At 35.3% G+C, this 18,457-nt stretch overlaps 1 protein-coding gene across 1 annotated transcript in view; it reads right to left on the bottom strand.

Annotated features, from left to right (window-relative positions):
- Window positions 1-18,457, bottom strand: part of DZIP3 (DAZ interacting zinc finger protein 3) — a 95,297-nt gene that overhangs the window by 46,630 nt on the left and 30,210 nt on the right. Inside the window, exons 6-12 of the mRNA XM_044919686.1 lie at window positions 18,332-18,412; window positions 17,885-18,009; window positions 14,980-15,094; window positions 9,489-9,608; window positions 7,434-7,535; window positions 5,390-5,482; window positions 4,563-4,615 (exon numbers count right to left, since the gene is read on the bottom strand). Coding sequence (XP_044775621.1) covers window positions 4,563-4,615; window positions 5,390-5,482; window positions 7,434-7,535; window positions 9,489-9,608; window positions 14,980-15,094; window positions 17,885-18,009; window positions 18,332-18,412 — 689 coding nt within the window. The remainder of the gene's footprint in view (window positions 1-4,562; window positions 4,616-5,389; window positions 5,483-7,433; window positions 7,536-9,488; window positions 9,609-14,979; window positions 15,095-17,884; window positions 18,010-18,331; window positions 18,413-18,457) is intronic.

The following is an 18,457-nucleotide window of genomic DNA, read 5'->3' as shown; positions in this document are numbered from 1 at the left end:
CAACATTCCTGTGCAACATCAAAGAAGATATAATTAAATGAAATTATAGTCCATGTTCATGGATGGGAAGCCTCAATATTGTTAAGAGCAAATCATTCCTAAATTGATCTACAGAGTGAACATAATCCCAATCAAAATCCCAGCAAAAAGTTTGAAAAATTTTATAAGGTATTTCTTAGATTTATTATAAAACAGCAAAGGATCTAGAACGGAAAAAAATAGTTTTGAGAAATAAGAACAAAGTTGAACTCACACCACCTAATTTCATAATACAAAGCCATAGTAATGAAGATAGTGTGGTATTGGTAAATGGACAGATAAATGAATGGAGCACAAAAATGAGTTCAGAAGGACAATATATATAATCTATAGATTACATATATGTATATAGATGCGACAGAATGAACCTTGACCCTTACTGTCACACCATATGCAAAAATTAACTTGAAAATGGATTATAAATCTAAATGTAAAACCTAAAACTTTTTAAACTGTTAGAAAAAATATAGGAGAAAATCTTTTGATTTGGGGGTGGAAAAATTTTTCTTAAAAACACAAAAAACATTAAGCATAAAAGAAACATAAGACTTCACTGAAATTATTAATTTGTGCTTTTTGAAAGATAAGAAAATAAAGACATTCCATGGGCTAGGATAAAATAATTTTAAAATACATACTAGATAAAGAACTTTTATTTGGAATATACAAAGAAATCTTATAACTCAAAATAAGACAAACAATCCAATGGAAAAAATGGGCAAAAAATTAGAATAGATAATTCATCAAAGAAGATATATGGGTGGCAAACACATGAAAAGATATTCAACTTCATTAGTCATTAGGCAAATGCAAATTAAAACCACAATAATACACCACTACACACCTGCAGAGAAACTAGAACTCTCCAATATTGCTGGTGAGAATGGTAAAATGTACAGCTGCTTTGAAAACCATTTGGAAGTTAGTTTCTTTAACCTTAAACATATACCATATGACTCAGTACTCTTGCTCCTAGGAATTTGCACAAGAGAAATGAAAGCATATGTCTATACAAAGAGTATATATGTGAATATTTATAGCGGCTTTATTCATAATAGCCCAAACCAGAAACAACTCAAATGTCATCAACTGTTGAATGAATAAATAAGTTGTGGTACATCTATACAATGGAAGACTACTCAGCAATAAACAAAAATAAACTAGTGATAGATGCAATAACATGGATGAATCTCAAAAGCATTATGCTAAGTGAAAAAGTTCAGATGCAAAAGACTTTCCTACTAAAGGACAGTAAAAAGCAATACTATCAGAAAAGATATTATATAAGTGGTTACCCAGGTATAGAGGTTGGGAGAGGGGAATGACTACAAAAGAGATTTGGGGGAAACTTTTGGGAAGATAAAAGTATTCTGTATCTTTATCATGGTAGTGGTTACCCAACTGTATACATAGAAACTCATTTAAATGTTTACTTCTAAAGAGTTAATTTTACTGTATATAAACTGTAGCTTGAAAAACCTGACCTATAAAAAGAACTTCAGTGTTTAGAAATGCATTTATAAATGGCACTTTTATAAAGAAGAGCAAGAAAAGGATGACTGTGATGGTCGGGATAACAGTTACCTAGGGAGAAGATGAGGAGTTGGGGAGATAGGCACAGTGAGTGCTTCTGGAGTGCTGGCAAAATCCTATTAACTTGGGTAGGGATATGGGGCGCCTGGGTGGCTCAGTCCTTAAGCGTCTACCTTCGGCTCAGGTCATCATCCCAGGGTCCTGGGATAGAGCCCCGCATCGGGCTCCCTGCTCCGCGGGAAGCCTGCTTCTCCCTCTCCCATTCCCCCTCCCCTGCTTGTATTCCCTCTCTCGCTGTGTCTCTCTCTGTCCAATAAAATAAATAAAATCTTAAAAAAAAAAAACTTGGGTGGAGATACAAAGGTGTTTGCTTTATGATAACTGTTAAACTCTGCATTTGTATTTTGTGAGCTTTTCCTTATATATATTTTAATAACAATAAAGGACCATTCTGTTATTCATTCATAAAACCCCATGAAGTAGCTCTTCCAGTTTGGGTACTGAGATCCAGTTACGAGAGGATTCTCCCACAGAAAACAACTAAAGAACCTGGGCGCAGCTCCCTGAGGCACTGGAGAGTAGAAAGAAAAGACCAACTCTGCTGAGAGAGTACATGCTCAGGGGAGAGGAGGAGAGGGCTGGATGAAATGTTGGTAAGTTCACCTATCTTGGAGCTTTTAGCCTGGGGCTAGGTATAGCCTGGTGGAAAACAAAAGTCTCCTCGACTGCAGGAACCAGAAAATTGAAGCCTGGGAACCATGGCTACTGAAGAGAGCGGGGGAACCCCAAAAGGGAAAGAGTCAGAGAAGAGATCCCCAATTGTTTCTAGCCAGACCTCTGACTGCCGAACCACACATGTATGGAACAGACTCAAAGCAGCTCAGGTGAAGGCAAAAGATCCGAACTGAGACTGGAACCACCACTCCCCAAAAAAAGAGTTCACAATTCATATCCAAGTTAATTGACTGTCAAAATAAAAGTAACATACCCATTGCAGAATAATGGAATTCAGAACCTCTACATCTGTCATATATTCATTGGGTACCAGCTATATGTCAGGCACCCATATGGCATTATGCTATGCACTAGGAATATACTAGTAAGCAAGATAAAGTGCTTGCCTTCAAGGAGAATACAGTCAAATGGAGAAGATAGCCAAGAAAGTATAATAAAACTTAGTACAGTTGACCTTTGAATTGAACATGGTTTGAATTTTACATGGATTTTTTTTTTTTTTGGTAAATTCAGTATAAATGTATTTTCTCTTTCTTACAATTTTCTTAATAACATTTTCTTTTCTCTAGTTTTTTTTTTAACAATACAGTATATAGGGCGCCTGGGTGGCTCAGTTGGTTAAGTGACTGCCTTCGGCTCAGGTCATGATCCTGGAGTCCCTGGATCGAGTCCCGCATCGGGCTCCTTGCTCGGCGAGGGGTCTGCTTCTCCCTCTGACCCTCCTCCCTCTCATGCTCTCTCTCTCATTCTCTCTCTCTCAAATAAATAAATAAAAAATCTTTAAAAAAAAAAATACAGTATATAATACATATACAAAATATGTATTAGTTGGCTGTTTATGCTATCAGTAAGGCTTCCAGTCAACAACAGGCTATTAGTAGCCTGTTAAGTTTTGGGGGAGTCAAAAATTACATGCAAATTTTTGATTGTGGGGGGCAGGGAGGGTCAGCACCCCTAACCCCCATATTGTTCCAGGATCAATAGTAAATTTTTTGATAGAAGAAGTAAAGGAAACATGTGATAGATACAGCTAACCTAAGTAAGTAAGTCTTTCCAAAAATTTTAATCAGGCAAAGCCAAAGGAGTAGAGTATCCAAGCAAGGCCTGGAGGTCCAATAGATGGCATACCTAAGAATTAAAAGAAGCTTGGTATAGTTGGTGCATAAACAGTAAGAAAAGAATGACGAGAGAGGACACTAGTGAGTGCAGCAGGGACAAAGTCATCTAAAGAGCCAACCTAAGAAGTCTGAACTAAATTAAAAGCAATGAGAAGCCTCTGAAAGATTTTTAAACAGAGAAGTGATATAGTTCCATTTTCATTTTTGGGAAGTGTTCTTGATGGCTATGTAAACAACAGAAGTGAAGAAAGGTAAGGCTAAGAACAAAAAGGCCATTTAGAAGCGGTTTCAGAATTCCAAGTGAGAAATAATAACTTCATTTAGTTTAATGCAAATGTAGGGACAGAAGTAAGGAGGCATTTACAACATTTTTAAGAAGCTGAATTGACTGGACTTTAAAAAATTACAGAGCAGTGTTGGGAAGAAAGATTTCAAGTCCATTTGTGGGCATGCTGAACTACAGATATTTTTGGAAAAAAGAAGTGGAGCTATTTAGTACACCAATAATAGATCTAGATTTTAGGAGTGGAACCTGTGCTAGAGGTAAAGACTTGGGTTTTCATTAACTCATGAAGGAAAACTGATGTCTTAGATATCAATGCCATATTCCTGGTAGACTGAAAAATGGTAGAAATTTACAGAATCAAAGAATTAGGAGAATATTTTATATTGAAATTTCTAATTTCAATAGCAATAATGCTCTATACCTCTTTGAGTTCCCAGCTTATACTGTATCTTCCTCTGCAATATAGTTTTCTCATCCAAGAAATAAGAAAATTCTAATTGTCAGACAAGCTTGGAGGCCTGGATGAGTTTTGAAAGCTAAGAGAAAGTTTTTATATCATAACAACCTGATTTAAATAACTTTAGGAAAAATATGTTTTGTTTTCAAGAAAGGATTATTTTCATACTTAAGGGAAAAGTATCCACCTAATTTACTCTTATTTACTTTAGAATTTAAATGTCTACAAAGTGGGGAGAGAGGGGGAAATAAATGTCAACCAAATACAATTTTTTCATACAGCTAATACTACCTTTAAACTTAATGGAGCTCCAACAAATGAACAGAAACAGAAAAAGCAGCAAGTAAAAAATATATACATGCTCAGGAAAATGAATATTTTATTTCAAGCTTACCTTGCTCCTAAATTTTCAATGGTTATATATTCATCCTTTCTCACAACTTCAAACTGCAAGTGATGGAAAAAAAATAGCCCTAAAGTAGTTCAATTTTCAAGATTCTTTAGTGTTACTTCTTAGCCTTAATATTTGAAAAAAGACAGTGAGAATGAAGCTATAGAGGTTTTAAAACAAGTAAAACAGAAGTAACAAGGTGAGCCATAAGCAATCCTAATCAAACAACAAACTAGAGTTGATCTGAAAAAGCAATCCTATTATATATCAGTATAGGATTTAAATGCTGAATCTGAAATACAAAAATATATATATGTAAAGAAAGAAATAATACATATTTCTAATTTTGGTCTATTTACTTATATACTGAAAATTCAACAAGTTATTTCATTAAATAAAAAAAATTAAGTGGATACCATTTGAGTATGTAACAGGTACAATATGTTCTACAGATATATTCATGGGAAGATGCTCACAGACTAAAAGAAGTTCAGAAAGTCTAAAATTATTTTTAACCTTGGATGGCACAGAATTAGATTATCATTGTCAGTTTATGACAGACTTTCCTCATTGGTACAGCCATTGCCAGCTTTGTCTCTCTCCCTCCCTCCCCCGTGTCTTTATTTTTAATTTTTTTTTTTTTTTAATTCCTAAGGACCACATAAATAGTACTTTGGAGAAATCAAAGCAATAGGAAGGTCAGAGAGCTTAGTCATCATCAAAGAGAAAAAATATGACTAGAATACCATTATTATGATTCTCAAATCTGTTTGAAGTAAAAAATACCATTCCAGTGAAAGCAAACAAAAAAATAAGAAAAAGATACTCACCAAAATTTTAACAATTCCAGGTACATCACATTGTAGCATCCTTACCATGTCACCTGTACATCCTTCCTTCAAACATTTTTTCCCACTAAAGGTCTAAAATTATCAACAGAAAAAACAACCAACATTTGCATCAACATGGATGGAACTGGAGATTATGCTAAGTGAAATAAGTCAAACAGAGAAAGACAATTATCATATGGTTTCACTTATTTGTGGAATATAAGGAATAGCATGTAGGACATTAGGAGAAGGAAGGGAAAAATGAAGGGGCGGGGGAATCAGGGTGAGAGGAACCATGAGAGACTATGGACTCTGGGAATCAAACTGAGGGTTTTAGAAGGGAGGGGGTGGGGGGATGGGTGAGCCCAGTGATGGGTATTAAGGAGGGCACGTATTGCATGGAGCATGGAGTGCTATAGGCAAACAATGAATCATGGAACACTACATCAAAAACTAATGATGTACTGTATGGTAACTAACATAATAAAAAAAATCATAAAAAAAAATACTAATAGAAAAAATATAAAAATAGAAATAGAAAAAAAATCACTAATGTGCAAATCTGATTAAAGTTAAAAGCAGATGTTGCTAGATGGTAAAACAAAAGATGTGGATAAACATTTGAGAGTTAGCTGTTTAAAGATAGTCCATTTCATGTATCAATGGATTTCCTATTTAAAATGCATGATCACACTTTTCTGTCTCATCATTTCTATTTCAAAGTCTTCAAGTACCAAAAAACAGCCTAAAATGTATTCACTGCCCCTAGGGAAAGCAACTTCAAGTGAAATGTACTGATTAAGCAAGTGTAAAAAGGAATACTGAATATCCACCAGGATATTCAGGGAGGATTCCAGGGAAAAGAATAAAAATGTTGACTCCTTTCTCTGGTTCTGAACTTGCTATTTCCCCTGGTTAAGTTATTTAGTTTTCTTGTACTTCTTTTTCTGAGGTTGAGCTATATTGATTGCCCTAACAATCAAAGAAAGTGAAAAGTATTCATATGTTGCTTAAAAAAATGAATTAACAACACTTCACACAATGATTTTTAGTGTACAATGCAAGTTCACGTTTTATCTAGTAATCCTCACAATCTTAAGAAGTAGGTAGTACTATTCTCACTTTATGGTTTAGAAAACTCAGTCTCTGAATGATTAAATCACCAGCCTAATGTAAAAAAAAAAAAAAAAAAAAGTAAGTGGCTCAATCTGGACTTGAACCCAGATCACCCAACTCTATATACAGTGCTCTTTCTACTATGCCACAATTGCTTTATAAAGGTTTTCTGTTGTCTGCACAATATAAGCACTCTAGAACCAAACAGTATAAACCCAACTTATGGCCATTAGCTCACTAAAGAGTAATCAATATAGAATTGGGCTTTGGATTTCTACTTTCATAAGAATTTAATTTAGTTATATTACTTTAGGTAAATATAAATAATTACAAATATGATTGAAGACTATAAACTTTATTATTTTTCTCTATCCCTTAAAAAAGAAACTATCCTAAAATTGTATATGTCCTTTCCATTTTTTTGTTTAGCAATTATATTCTTTGATTCTATGTCTTTTATGTGAATACACACGTTTCTATTTTTTTTAATTTTTCTTTTTTTTTTAATCAGAGTGTGTGAGCACAAACAGGGGGAGTGTCAGGCAGAGGGAGAAGCAGGCTCCCTGCCAAGCAAGGAGTCCGATGTGGGACTCAATTCCAAGACCCTAGGATCATGACCTGAGCCAAAGACAGCCACTTAACTCACTCAGCCACTCAGGCATCCCACAATATTTCTATTTTTAAGAGCATAAACTTCTAAAAGGAAGGGAACAAATTGACAGAAATTACTAACCAAAGCAACTAGCAGAGTATCCCCTGCAAAGATGTGTTTAATAAATGGTGATGATGAACAAATAATGAGGAGAAGAGCATCAGAGACATTAGGGAAAGAAAAATAGAGTGAGAAAAAAAGCAGAGGATGTGAACAGGAAGAAATGGGATGGATAAAGGAAGAAATGCTGTAAAGTTTTGAAGGAAAAACAAATACCTGATCGTTTTCACCTGGATATTTTAAATTCTTGAACTTTTTCCAACAAATTTTATGGAAATAAACACAGCAGCTTTTACTGCACATTAATTGAAAAAATCCCTGGAAAAGACAAAAGTAAGCTGTTGATATGGAAATAATAATTCATGTAGGTATAGAAAATACTACTGTAAGTCTCATTCATTCATTCATTCATTCACTTATTTAGACATGAACACCTTAAGTGACTTTCAAAATTATGCTGTAACTAGGTGAGTTTTACATGGCATTCAAAATTTATCAACAGATCATTAGTAAAAGAACTTTATAAGTCATTTTTCATAGGTCCATTTTTTACATCACTAAAGACAGAAGCATTAGGACAAAAAGAAAAGGCAGTGATGGGAATAAGCCAATGTAATATTTTCCATATACTGACACATATACTGTTGTTCTGATACAACAAAATATCAGAAATTTGGTGAATGACCTTTTTAGAGGAATATGTTATCTACCCCTCTTCACCTCCATTTTTACATTTCTCTTTTCCCCAGCTCCAATTCCATACCATTTTTCCCTGGCATCTCTGTTAACAATCATTAGACCTGATTTGCAATATTAATAACAGCTACTGTATTATCCCAAGGTATAAATTTCTAGTCCTTCCCAGTATGTACTCCCTGGGAACTACAGTCCTGCTTCCTTTAAATAGGTAAACTACTTGGAAGACAAAGATCTAAACTTTGTGGCCAGGACCTGCTGCTGCTACATGCTGTCCATGTGACTGGAACCCTAGAAGCCTTCCTGGGAAACCTTAGGACCATACCACCATGTCACCTAAACCAGACCCAACTTGCCCCCACCCTAAGCACCCCACTTCACCAGGCTCACTTCCCAATACCTGTGTTACTCTAATGAATACATTTTGGATTTTTCCCCCCACCACTCAATGTATACATCATGCCTTGCAACTGGATTTCCATTATATGAAAGAAGTGGTGTCAAATTGACACTGATGGTCACATCTCATCCTATCTTGTGATTTCACACAGCCTTATTCTGATATAGCCAGAGACAACTAGATTTGATGTACTTTGCTGAATTTCTTCAAATCCAGGCTCGTTTCATTTTGCTTGCCCAAGACCCATTCAACAGATAACGATCACTTACTTAGTAACAGAATTCTTGAAGAGTAACAACCTTTCTCCTTAGTAAAATGCTAATATTCTCAACCTATAACATTTCAAACTATAAAGAATATTTTACATAATTTTTACTGTTATGATTGCAGGGACATTAACTATAACTACAGAGACATGTGAATATTACAAAATCCCTAGCAAAATCAATTCATTTTTTATTGACTCACAGGATATATGTAATTCCTGCTCACTATGAATCTAAGTTCTTTGAGATACTCAGTTTTTTTTAAAAGATTTATTTATTTGAGACAGAGGTGGAGAGAGTACAGGTTCACACTCAAGCAGGGGGAGGGGCAGAGGGACAGAAAGGCAGAGAGAGAATCTCCAGCAGACTCCCCGCCACTATCTATTAGGCTTCAAGCCAGAAATCTTAAAGTCATCTATTGCATAATGGATTCCATCACCCTTTGCATGCAATACATCATCAAGTAATTGTTGCGCCTTTTCCATGATGACCTGAGCTGAAATCAAGAATTGGATGCTTAGCCAACTGAGCCATGCAGGCACCCCGAGATATTCAACTTCTTAACTGCATTACTACTATAATTAAACTAAGAACTCTTTTTATTTTATTTAAAGATTTATTTATTTATTTATTTGACAGAGAGAGAGAGAGAGCGAGCACAAGCAGGGGAAGCAGCAGGCAGAGGGAGAGGGAGAAGCAGGCTTCCCGCTGAGCAGGGAGCCCAATGCGGGGCTCTATCCCAGGACCCTGGGATCATGACCTGAGCCAAAGGCAGCCGCTTAACCGACTGAACCACCCAGGCACCCCTAAGTACTCTTTTTAAACAATATTTTGATGCATGATGACAGTAATTTTTATCTAAGTTTAATTTTATAATTTCATTTTCAAAAATACTTAAATTTATATTACCTTGTAATTGGTGTTCTTTAAAATGTCAGCTTCACAAGATCGTTCACAATCTAGATAACTGCAAATAGTCTGCTTCATTATATTATTTTCTGTTGTCTTGATAAAATCATTAAGAAGATCCTAGATTTTAAAAATTAAAAAAATCTCATGAATTATTAGTAACAAGACGGCAACACTTCCAATATTTTACCTTAAATAATATGTCCATTTTATTATCTCCCTTTTTGAAGGCATTGTATGTTTTTTAAAATAAAAAAACAGTAATAGAACATATTTTCCTCATTCAAAGTAAACAATATATGGGACGGCCCTAAATTAGAAATACTGGGTTTATTACTGAACATAAACATGGAGAAAGGAAAAAAGTCTATGTCTGAAGCTGTACCTCTCTTCACCATCCCAACTCATAGCATAACACCTGGCATGTTCCTATTAAAAACTATCATACACACACACACACACATCACGGGAGCCCAGGAGGATCTGCTAGAACTGGTCCCCAAAACACCATATTGGCAGTGGGATTCCTGGAGTGGTGCAATATGCCACTCACTGCCATTATGGATAGACGGAGCATACAGAAATATGCTTCCAATGTTCAGAGTTATAACTTGGAATGCAATTTCCTATTTTCAAATGCTGATTAAATGTAGGTGAAACACATTATGAACTCTATGTTAAGCAGGTCCTTAGACCAGGTCCTTAAAACTTATCCCTTAGAAAGAGAGTATTACAAGATTTCAAATAGTATTTCTAATATACTGAGAATATACAACATGACAAATAAGCTCCTATAGACTGTTTGATAAATCTAGTCACCATTCATAACATTCCTTTGATGGCATTCAGAATTTTAAATTGATAGCTGATACTGAAGAATAAAGATGTTTTGACCAAGTCAACTAAAATGTTTTAAATATCAAGATAAGAGAGAAAGGCATTTAAGGACCTGTCATATGAAGGTAGTATATTCTGTCAGCATAGCCAATAGCCAGTGGAAATGCAGAAAAAAGAAATAGGCTCACAGAATGTATATAACTACTGCAGTTTCACAGATCTCAAACTTAATAGTTCAATATTGATCTACTGACACACCCACCAAATATATGCCACATATATACATAAGCCTATATGCAGCTATATGAGTATATTTATCTGTGTTCTCCATTTTCTCTACCCTGCCCCTTGTCTTCTTTAGAACACTAACTATAATTTGTAACTATTAGTTTTTTTTTTTCCTTTTTAAATTCTTTTGTTCCTTGTTCTTTACTCCTTATCTCTTGCCTCTAGTTTTTGGCATTCATTCATTCAACATATTTACTGAGTGCCTGTTATAAGCCAGGTTGTTATGGAAGTTAAGGGATGTTATGGATGTTAAGGAGAAAGCAGTAAACTTAGCAGGTCCATGGGACTTACACCAATATCATCTACCACTATCTATTCAGCTTCAAGCCAGAAATCTTAAAGTCATCTATGGCATAAGGGATTCCAACACCCTTTGCACGCAATACATCATCAAGTAATTGTTGTGTCTTTTCCCAAAATACATTGCAAATTCTTCCATTTCTATCTCCATTGCTAACACTCTGTTTTACCTAGATTATTAGCTGTAATAGCTGTCTAACTGGTGCCCCCCTTCCCCACCTACTCTGCTCCAAGGTATTCTCTATACAGAAGCAAAAAATGTTAGTTCCTTGCTTAAAACCCTTCAATGGCTTCCCACAGTACCTAAAATAAAGTCTTAACCCTTACCATGGACGGACTGCAAGGTTCTGCAGAACTTGCAGAATCTAAATTCAGTATATCTAGCCATCTCTTTGAATTCATCTCTAGCCTTGCTCATTATAAAATTCATATGGTTTTATTTTTTCAGTTCTTCAAACTTGTGTGTCAAGGCCTAAGGGCTTTCCCACACTCTTTTCCATTTACCTAGAATACTCTTCCCCCAGTCTTTACAGAGCTAGTTCTATTCTCAACCTTCTGGTTCCCACTTAAATATCACCTCCCAAAGAGGCACACATGCATATGTGCATCTATACATATAGATAGGTATATACAGGTATATGAGTGTGTATCTGTTCCCTATTTCTCATTTTATTATAATTTGATTATATCATTCCAGTGTTTAAAAGTCTTCAGGGGTTTCATATTAACTTCAAGAAAGGGCCTGAACCCCATACTTGGCTTATATAAGGCCTTCCAGGATCTGGCTGACATTTACCTCTGATATATTATGCATTCATGAAACAAAAACAGACTACTATCATTTAAAAAAAAAAAAAAAAGAAAAATTCAAAAAAACAAAAACTCTTGGTAGATAACAGCTAAAATAATCATTAAAATTAAAAATTCAATAAAAGGATAGGAACAAGGGTAATGTTAAAAATAACCATATGAAAGGACACTACCCTGCTATATCCCCCCACAGGATGAGTTTATCTAAGGGGATATATGAAGATAGGAGCAAATGAAGATAGGCCTTTGGTAGAACTCACCTAGGATAAAGGGGTACAGGCCAGCCCTCTAAATGCCCTAAAAAAACTAATCACAATGTCTGGGAAGCAAAACTTTTGGTGGGGTGCTAGGCACCAATCATAACAGATTAAGAACATGCTGGCCTACAGCCACAACAGGGTCACTGAAGCACTCTGCCCTACCAGACATTAAACCTTTATTGTATTTTAAAGAAGTACAGGGAGGGAGGGCTAGTGGAAAGTCCAAAGCAGCTGGAATGGTGGCTGGGTGCCCAAGAAACCCATGGCAGCAACTGTTTTTGAAATAGTACATAAATATTTTAACATTATAACAACTAATATGATAGCACTAGTGTGCACTGGTTGATTATCAGGCCTACACAGAAAGTTACAGTTGAGAAAAATCTCCTAGAAAATAAAACAAAAAGATAAAATGTAATAAATAGGGGAAAAAACAAGAAAATGATAGATTTAGTCAAAGATATCAAGTATCTGAATAACAAACATTTCATAAATAAAATGAAAAAATCATCTAATAAATTTTTTGAATGTCCCAGAACATTTTCAAAACAGCTCAGAACACTAGGGAACACAGAATATCCTAAAAACTCCCAGAAAGAAAAAAAAAAAATAAAACAGGTTATAAGCAAAAGATTGAGAATCAGAACATCAGATTTCTCAAAAGTAATACTGGAAGCAAGGAGATAACAGAAACACTCTGAAAACATGAAGGAAAATAATTTACAACCTACAATTCTATGCCCAGGCAAGACATAAATAAAGTGTGCAAAAAATAAATTATTTTGAAGACTTGAAAGGTCTCAAAAAATTTACCTCCCAGTCATACCCTTCTCTAAGAAGCTGCTGAATGAGTTGTAACACCAGAACAAGGAGTAAACCTAAAAATAGAAAAACTTGAGATCTAAGAAACAGAGGATTCTACGTAGAAGTGAAGGTTAATCCAAGGAATAAAAGAAAACCCTAAAGCAAATTTAATAAAAATGTATAACTATTGGTAGGATGGGGAAAGAGAAGCGTATGTATAAAGGGGATGTATAAGAGAGCTAATAAACCCTCCTCATCTGCCACAGTGGGAAGTCAAAAGATAATATCTAAAATGGAGAAATATTATAAAAAGCAGTACACATCTTTTCAAAAGATACAGATATATCAAAGAAATATGCCTAGAGAGCTGGAAGAAGGTGTCTCTAGTTAAGAACTACAATCAGAGATGATGGACCACAGATTGTTAATGTTAAGTCTTTTAATATTATTTAACAAACTTTAATATTATTTAACAAACTATTATTTTGCTGGAAACAAAAATTCACTAAAAATGTTTGGATAATAAAGAAAAATATTTTAAAAGGAGGAGGAAAAAGAGAAAACTAAGACCAAGTAGGGACTGCTTTAGGCAAGCACAAAAGTTTAATGTTAAAAATAATATATAAAATCATTATTAAGTCTAGGTTTAAAGTCATGTGATTTTCCTGACAAATGCCAAAAAGTGTTTGCTTATTCTACTGATTACTGAGAGAGCTATGTTAAAATAGTACTCTGTGATTGAAGAGTTTTCTATCTCTCCTTCTAGTGTTACCAGTTTTTGTCCCATATATTTTGAAGCTATATTTTTAGGTTTATACAATTTGAGTTGCTATAGCTTCCAAGAAAACTGAATTTTGTATTTTTTCAAAACATCTGCTTTGAGGAATGGATTTGGCTTTCAACTCAGCCAATATATAAGGATCTAGAAAGGTTTAAAGTAAAAGTCTGGAAAGAGATCATTCAAACACTAAGAGAAACCTACTTTAGCTATTTTCATACTAAACTAATTAAAAAGTTACTTTAATATGGCTTAAAAGATGGATAAAAATTACCGCAAAATTAAGAATACCAAGAAGGTGTGAGGAAATGGAAACTCTCATACTTCATCTTAAGAATACAAACTGGTGGGGTTCCTGGTTGGCTCAGTCGGTTAAGCATCTGACTCTTGATTTCGGGTCTAGTCATGATCTCAGGGTCATGAGATCAAGCCCCGAGCCCCATGTGGGACTCCTTGCTCAGTGCAAAGTCTGCTTGAGATTCTCTCCCTCTCCCTTTGCCCCTCCCCCAGGTCATACGTGCACACGCATGTGTGCCCTCTTTCTCCCTCTAAAAAAAAAGAAAAAAAGAACACAAACTGGTACAAACTTTGAAAAGAAATATGAAGATATATATCAACAACTTTACAAATGTGTAAAGACTTGATTCACAATTCCACCTTTAGAAATTTGTCCTATTGGAATTATGTGGGAAATGCACAAAGATCACTTTACATAATAGTGAAAAACTGGAATGTTTAGGATAAACTAAATGTTCAATAGCAGGAAACTGGTTACACAAATTAAAGCACAGTTACATGATGGACCATGAAAAAAAATCATACTGTACAATAATCTAACTACTGGGAAATTCACAGTATGTATTTCTAAACTACACATCAATGTGCATAACATCATTCCAATTTACTAAAAATAAAAGGTACAAGTGTTTATACATGTGTGTCTGGAAAGACATAAATGAAAATACTAATAGTTTCTCCATTTGAAGAAATATGGATGATTTTATCTTTGAGCACTTTTATATCTTTCAAGTTTTCTGAAATAAGGTTTTCAAGTTATCTTAGTACTTTTTAAATTTAAATCAACAACAAAATAATGGTAAATATAATTAGTAAAAAGAATTAACTATTACATTTAGCTCTAGCCATGTGAAGTACTGGACTAGTATAGCTTTTAATCTTGTTTGTATATATTAACAAATCTTGTTATTTGCTAACCCAGCCACCTCACTTCTCTCCGTGCTGAATCTTACATTCTGCACTAGGTAATGGAATCAGTGTTGTTTCTTATATAAAAAGCTAATTTCCAACAAAAGAATGTGCTTGCTATAGAATATGACAAAGTTAGAACAGACCACACTTCATCAAAAAGGATTCTGATTAGTCACAGATGAAATGTTCTTAAACAATTTCTTACTTTAAAAGTTGTAGGTAAATCTTCATCTTCTGTAGGATCTATGTCAAACCAATGATCATTTGTATCTCCTATTTCTTGTAAGCTTTTATGAAATTCTAGCAGTCCTCCATTATATCTGCAAGGCATTTTAAAATAAGGTTAGTTTGAATGGGACTCTAACTAGATAGTTTACCAGTAAGACAATAAGCAACCCCTTTATTTATTTATTTATTTTTTTGTGGTAAGTAGGGTGGTGATAACCTCTGGCATGCTATAGAAATACAAATGCTAGGACTCTCACCTGTGGTAGATTGGGATGAAATACAGGTGGAAGGGGAGGCAATAGATTATGTAGTAGCTCAAGCTTGAACAGTATGGGGGCCATGGTAATTAAAGGGATTGTAGAGTTGGTTGGCTTTTGTCTACTGTCTTGGAAGCCTTGAAGAAAGAGAATGACAGGCACAGGTCAGCCAACTGTTGACTCAGGGCACACTGTGAAAGACAGAGGACTCTATGGCAGCATTTAAAAAGGCTCTCATCTCCTACAGTCATAAAGATAATCTGTACTGAAAAATCAGGCCAGATTTAATCACAAGGTGAAACAAACTGCAAAAGAGACCAAATGTACCTCCTTGACAGGACTATTACCAATTCAGGACACTCTGTGAAAGCTAAAAGGTCTCTATGGTAACATTTTAAAAAACCTTTATCAAGACTAATCTTGTAAGGGCAGACTGTGCTGAAAATGAGGCCCAGTATTTAATCACAAGGGTAGAACAAGAGCAGAGACTGAAAGCACTGCCTCAGCAGGACTGTTATGCTAGAATCAGGGCTTTGATAGGAAACAAGTAGACCCTGAGATCTGAAATGGGGACATTTAAATGAAACCTCTAAATTGTCCTGAACCCTCTGGCTGACAAGGACCCCTTTCTTTTGCTAGAGGAGTACAGAATCCCTTTACTGACCAAGCCAAAATATCATCTAAGGTGCATATATCAAAAGATGATGCCCTTCCTTCTCAAGATCCTCTCCTATCTCTTCTCATTGCTCACAGACCAATAACTCTAGGATCGGGTATAAGCAGAGCCCAAGTGGGAAAATAGAGTCCCTGCCCCTAAAGGAAAAGCTGATTCACCACAAGAATTGCAGAACTTGACAAGTATATACTGGCAGGAACACATGTGGGAGTGGATCTTAAGAGTGCCAAACCAACACACAGACACAGCTGCATAGGGAAGTGTATGTTGATATGGGATGACTCCTCCATAGTTCAAGATTTACTTTCCTAGCAAGGACACCTGAGCCACCTGAGCCAACATGCTGCTGAGGCTACGTCAAGCTTGGATCCAACAATGGCTTACAGTAATTGAGGTGGAGATGCTGGAAATTTTTTGGCAGGGTATTGAAGAAAGCTCCAGGGAGATAAGGATGTTAGAATGGACTTCCTACACAAGACCAAAGAAGCCACCACTAGACAAGGCTCCCTGGAAAGGCCCAGAAGACACTCCATCCATTAAAGCAGTTAAGAAATACACAGTGAGAAAGGCACCAGTGTCTTTGAGCAGCTCAGTGGTAACTGTTTTCTGTAGGCCAAAGATGAAAGTAAATGATGCTATCATGTGACTGGGCTTTCTGGTATCAGGGATATGGAAAACAGATTCTCTCCAATGCCCAACGGTAAAGAGACTAAAGAGTAGTTCACACATCTGAGGGAAGGACAGCAGTATACATTCTTTGTCTTGTCTCACAGCTATGTGAATTCTCTTTACGATATAGACTAAAGAGATTCTGACCATCCTGAAATTCTGCAAAACATCACACTGGCCCACTATATTGATGACATCATGCTAGTAAATGGGAAGCAGGAAGTCTTCTGGGTAAAACAAGTAAAAAACAAGCATGCCAGAGGATAGAAGATAAACCTTACAAGAGAATCAGGTAACTCCCACAGAGGTGACTCTTTTAGGAATCCCATGGTTGGGCCCAGCAGTAATCTTGCATAAGGATTGGCACAGCTGCCAAATTCATCTTTCAAAAGTCTCAGCCACACATGATTTCCTCAGGAAGACTTCTGATTCCCAGAACTGGACTGGGTGTCCAGTGAAGACTATTTAATTATTTATTGCATTTTCTTTCATAGCTCTTTATCATATTTCATAATTATTTGTATAACTGATTATTTGATTAAGGTCTATAAACTTCACTATACTATCAGTTACATGAAGACAGGAACTGTCTATTTTGCAAACTATCATATCCCCAACACTTAGCACACACAATCTCTAGAATATACTACATTCTTAGCAAATAAAATCAATAAATTATGCTACAAAAGCTAAGGATCTCATATAGGAAGTAAATAGTCTGCACAATTTCACTAAATGTGTAATCCCCAGTATTTCCCAAACCCAGCACCCGGACCCTTTCAATGCTTTAGAAGCTCATTTATACCTTAAACATCTATTCCCACTGGTGACAGTATTAATAACTATAACCATCATTTAGTTATTAAACCTAGCATTTTTGTGTTCTGAGCACTTATTTAATCATCTGCAACATCCTTATAAGGTAGGCACTATTATTAGTTCCATTTTACAGGTAAGAAAAAATAAGGTTGAGTAACATTACATTTCTCAGGGTCATAGATTGGGTACATGGCAGAAAATGTATTTAAACCCAGGTCTGTCAGACTCCAAAGCCTATGTTCCTCATGTCTTTGCTACACTGCCTTTTATTGCCATGACCTGTTAAGTTTGATATTTAAATATTCTCAAATACATGAAATAAATTATTACCTATAGGAACAGGTGAAGAAGAACCAGTAGAGCACAAATGTCATGATATCTGGTATACTATAAAAACTTTATCCCATTTCACAATGCTAAAAGTTGAAAGGCAAGATCTGCCCGTTTATTAAAATCCTTACCTCTTCTGAGCACAACGAAGCAAACCACGTCCAAAATAAACTAAAGACATAAAGTTCTCACAAATTTCATTCTCTTGGATCACCATCTTCATCACTAGAAATTTATTCTCTGCTTCTGTGTAATCCTGTAGTAACATAAAACTAGGTTTGGCTGATATAAAAAGCATTTGTTTTCTTTTACAATAATTATTTTCCAAACTGGAGAAGTCGGAGCAGCTTTCATATTGATACAGTCATGTAGTCATTTATTCACATCTCTAACCCTAGCACCTGTGATCACACAGATAATGTACTCAGTGATTCAAATACTTATTTACAAAAGAACTTTGATCTTTAGCCAACGTTTCAAAATGAACATTTAGAGAATTTCTAAAATCAACTTTTTGTCAAAATGAAGTCAGTGAGTGTAAGAGGATTTACAAGGGACAAATAACACATGCTACATACCTCTTTCTTTCCTCTTTCAGTAAGTGCTACTCCATACAAAAACAGTAATGTCAAATAATAACCAATATTAATCTGATGTGCCTAAAAGAAAAAAAATATCTGGTTATTTAGACTAAGCTACTTTTC

This window comes from Neomonachus schauinslandi, chromosome 1, assembly GCF_002201575.2.
Source record: "Neomonachus schauinslandi chromosome 1, ASM220157v2, whole genome shotgun sequence".
NCBI classification, from domain to species: Eukaryota; Metazoa; Chordata; class Mammalia; order Carnivora; family Phocidae; genus Neomonachus; species Neomonachus schauinslandi.
Note: the sequence above shows the minus strand (reverse complement) of the source record. Positions and strands in the feature narration are given on the sequence as shown.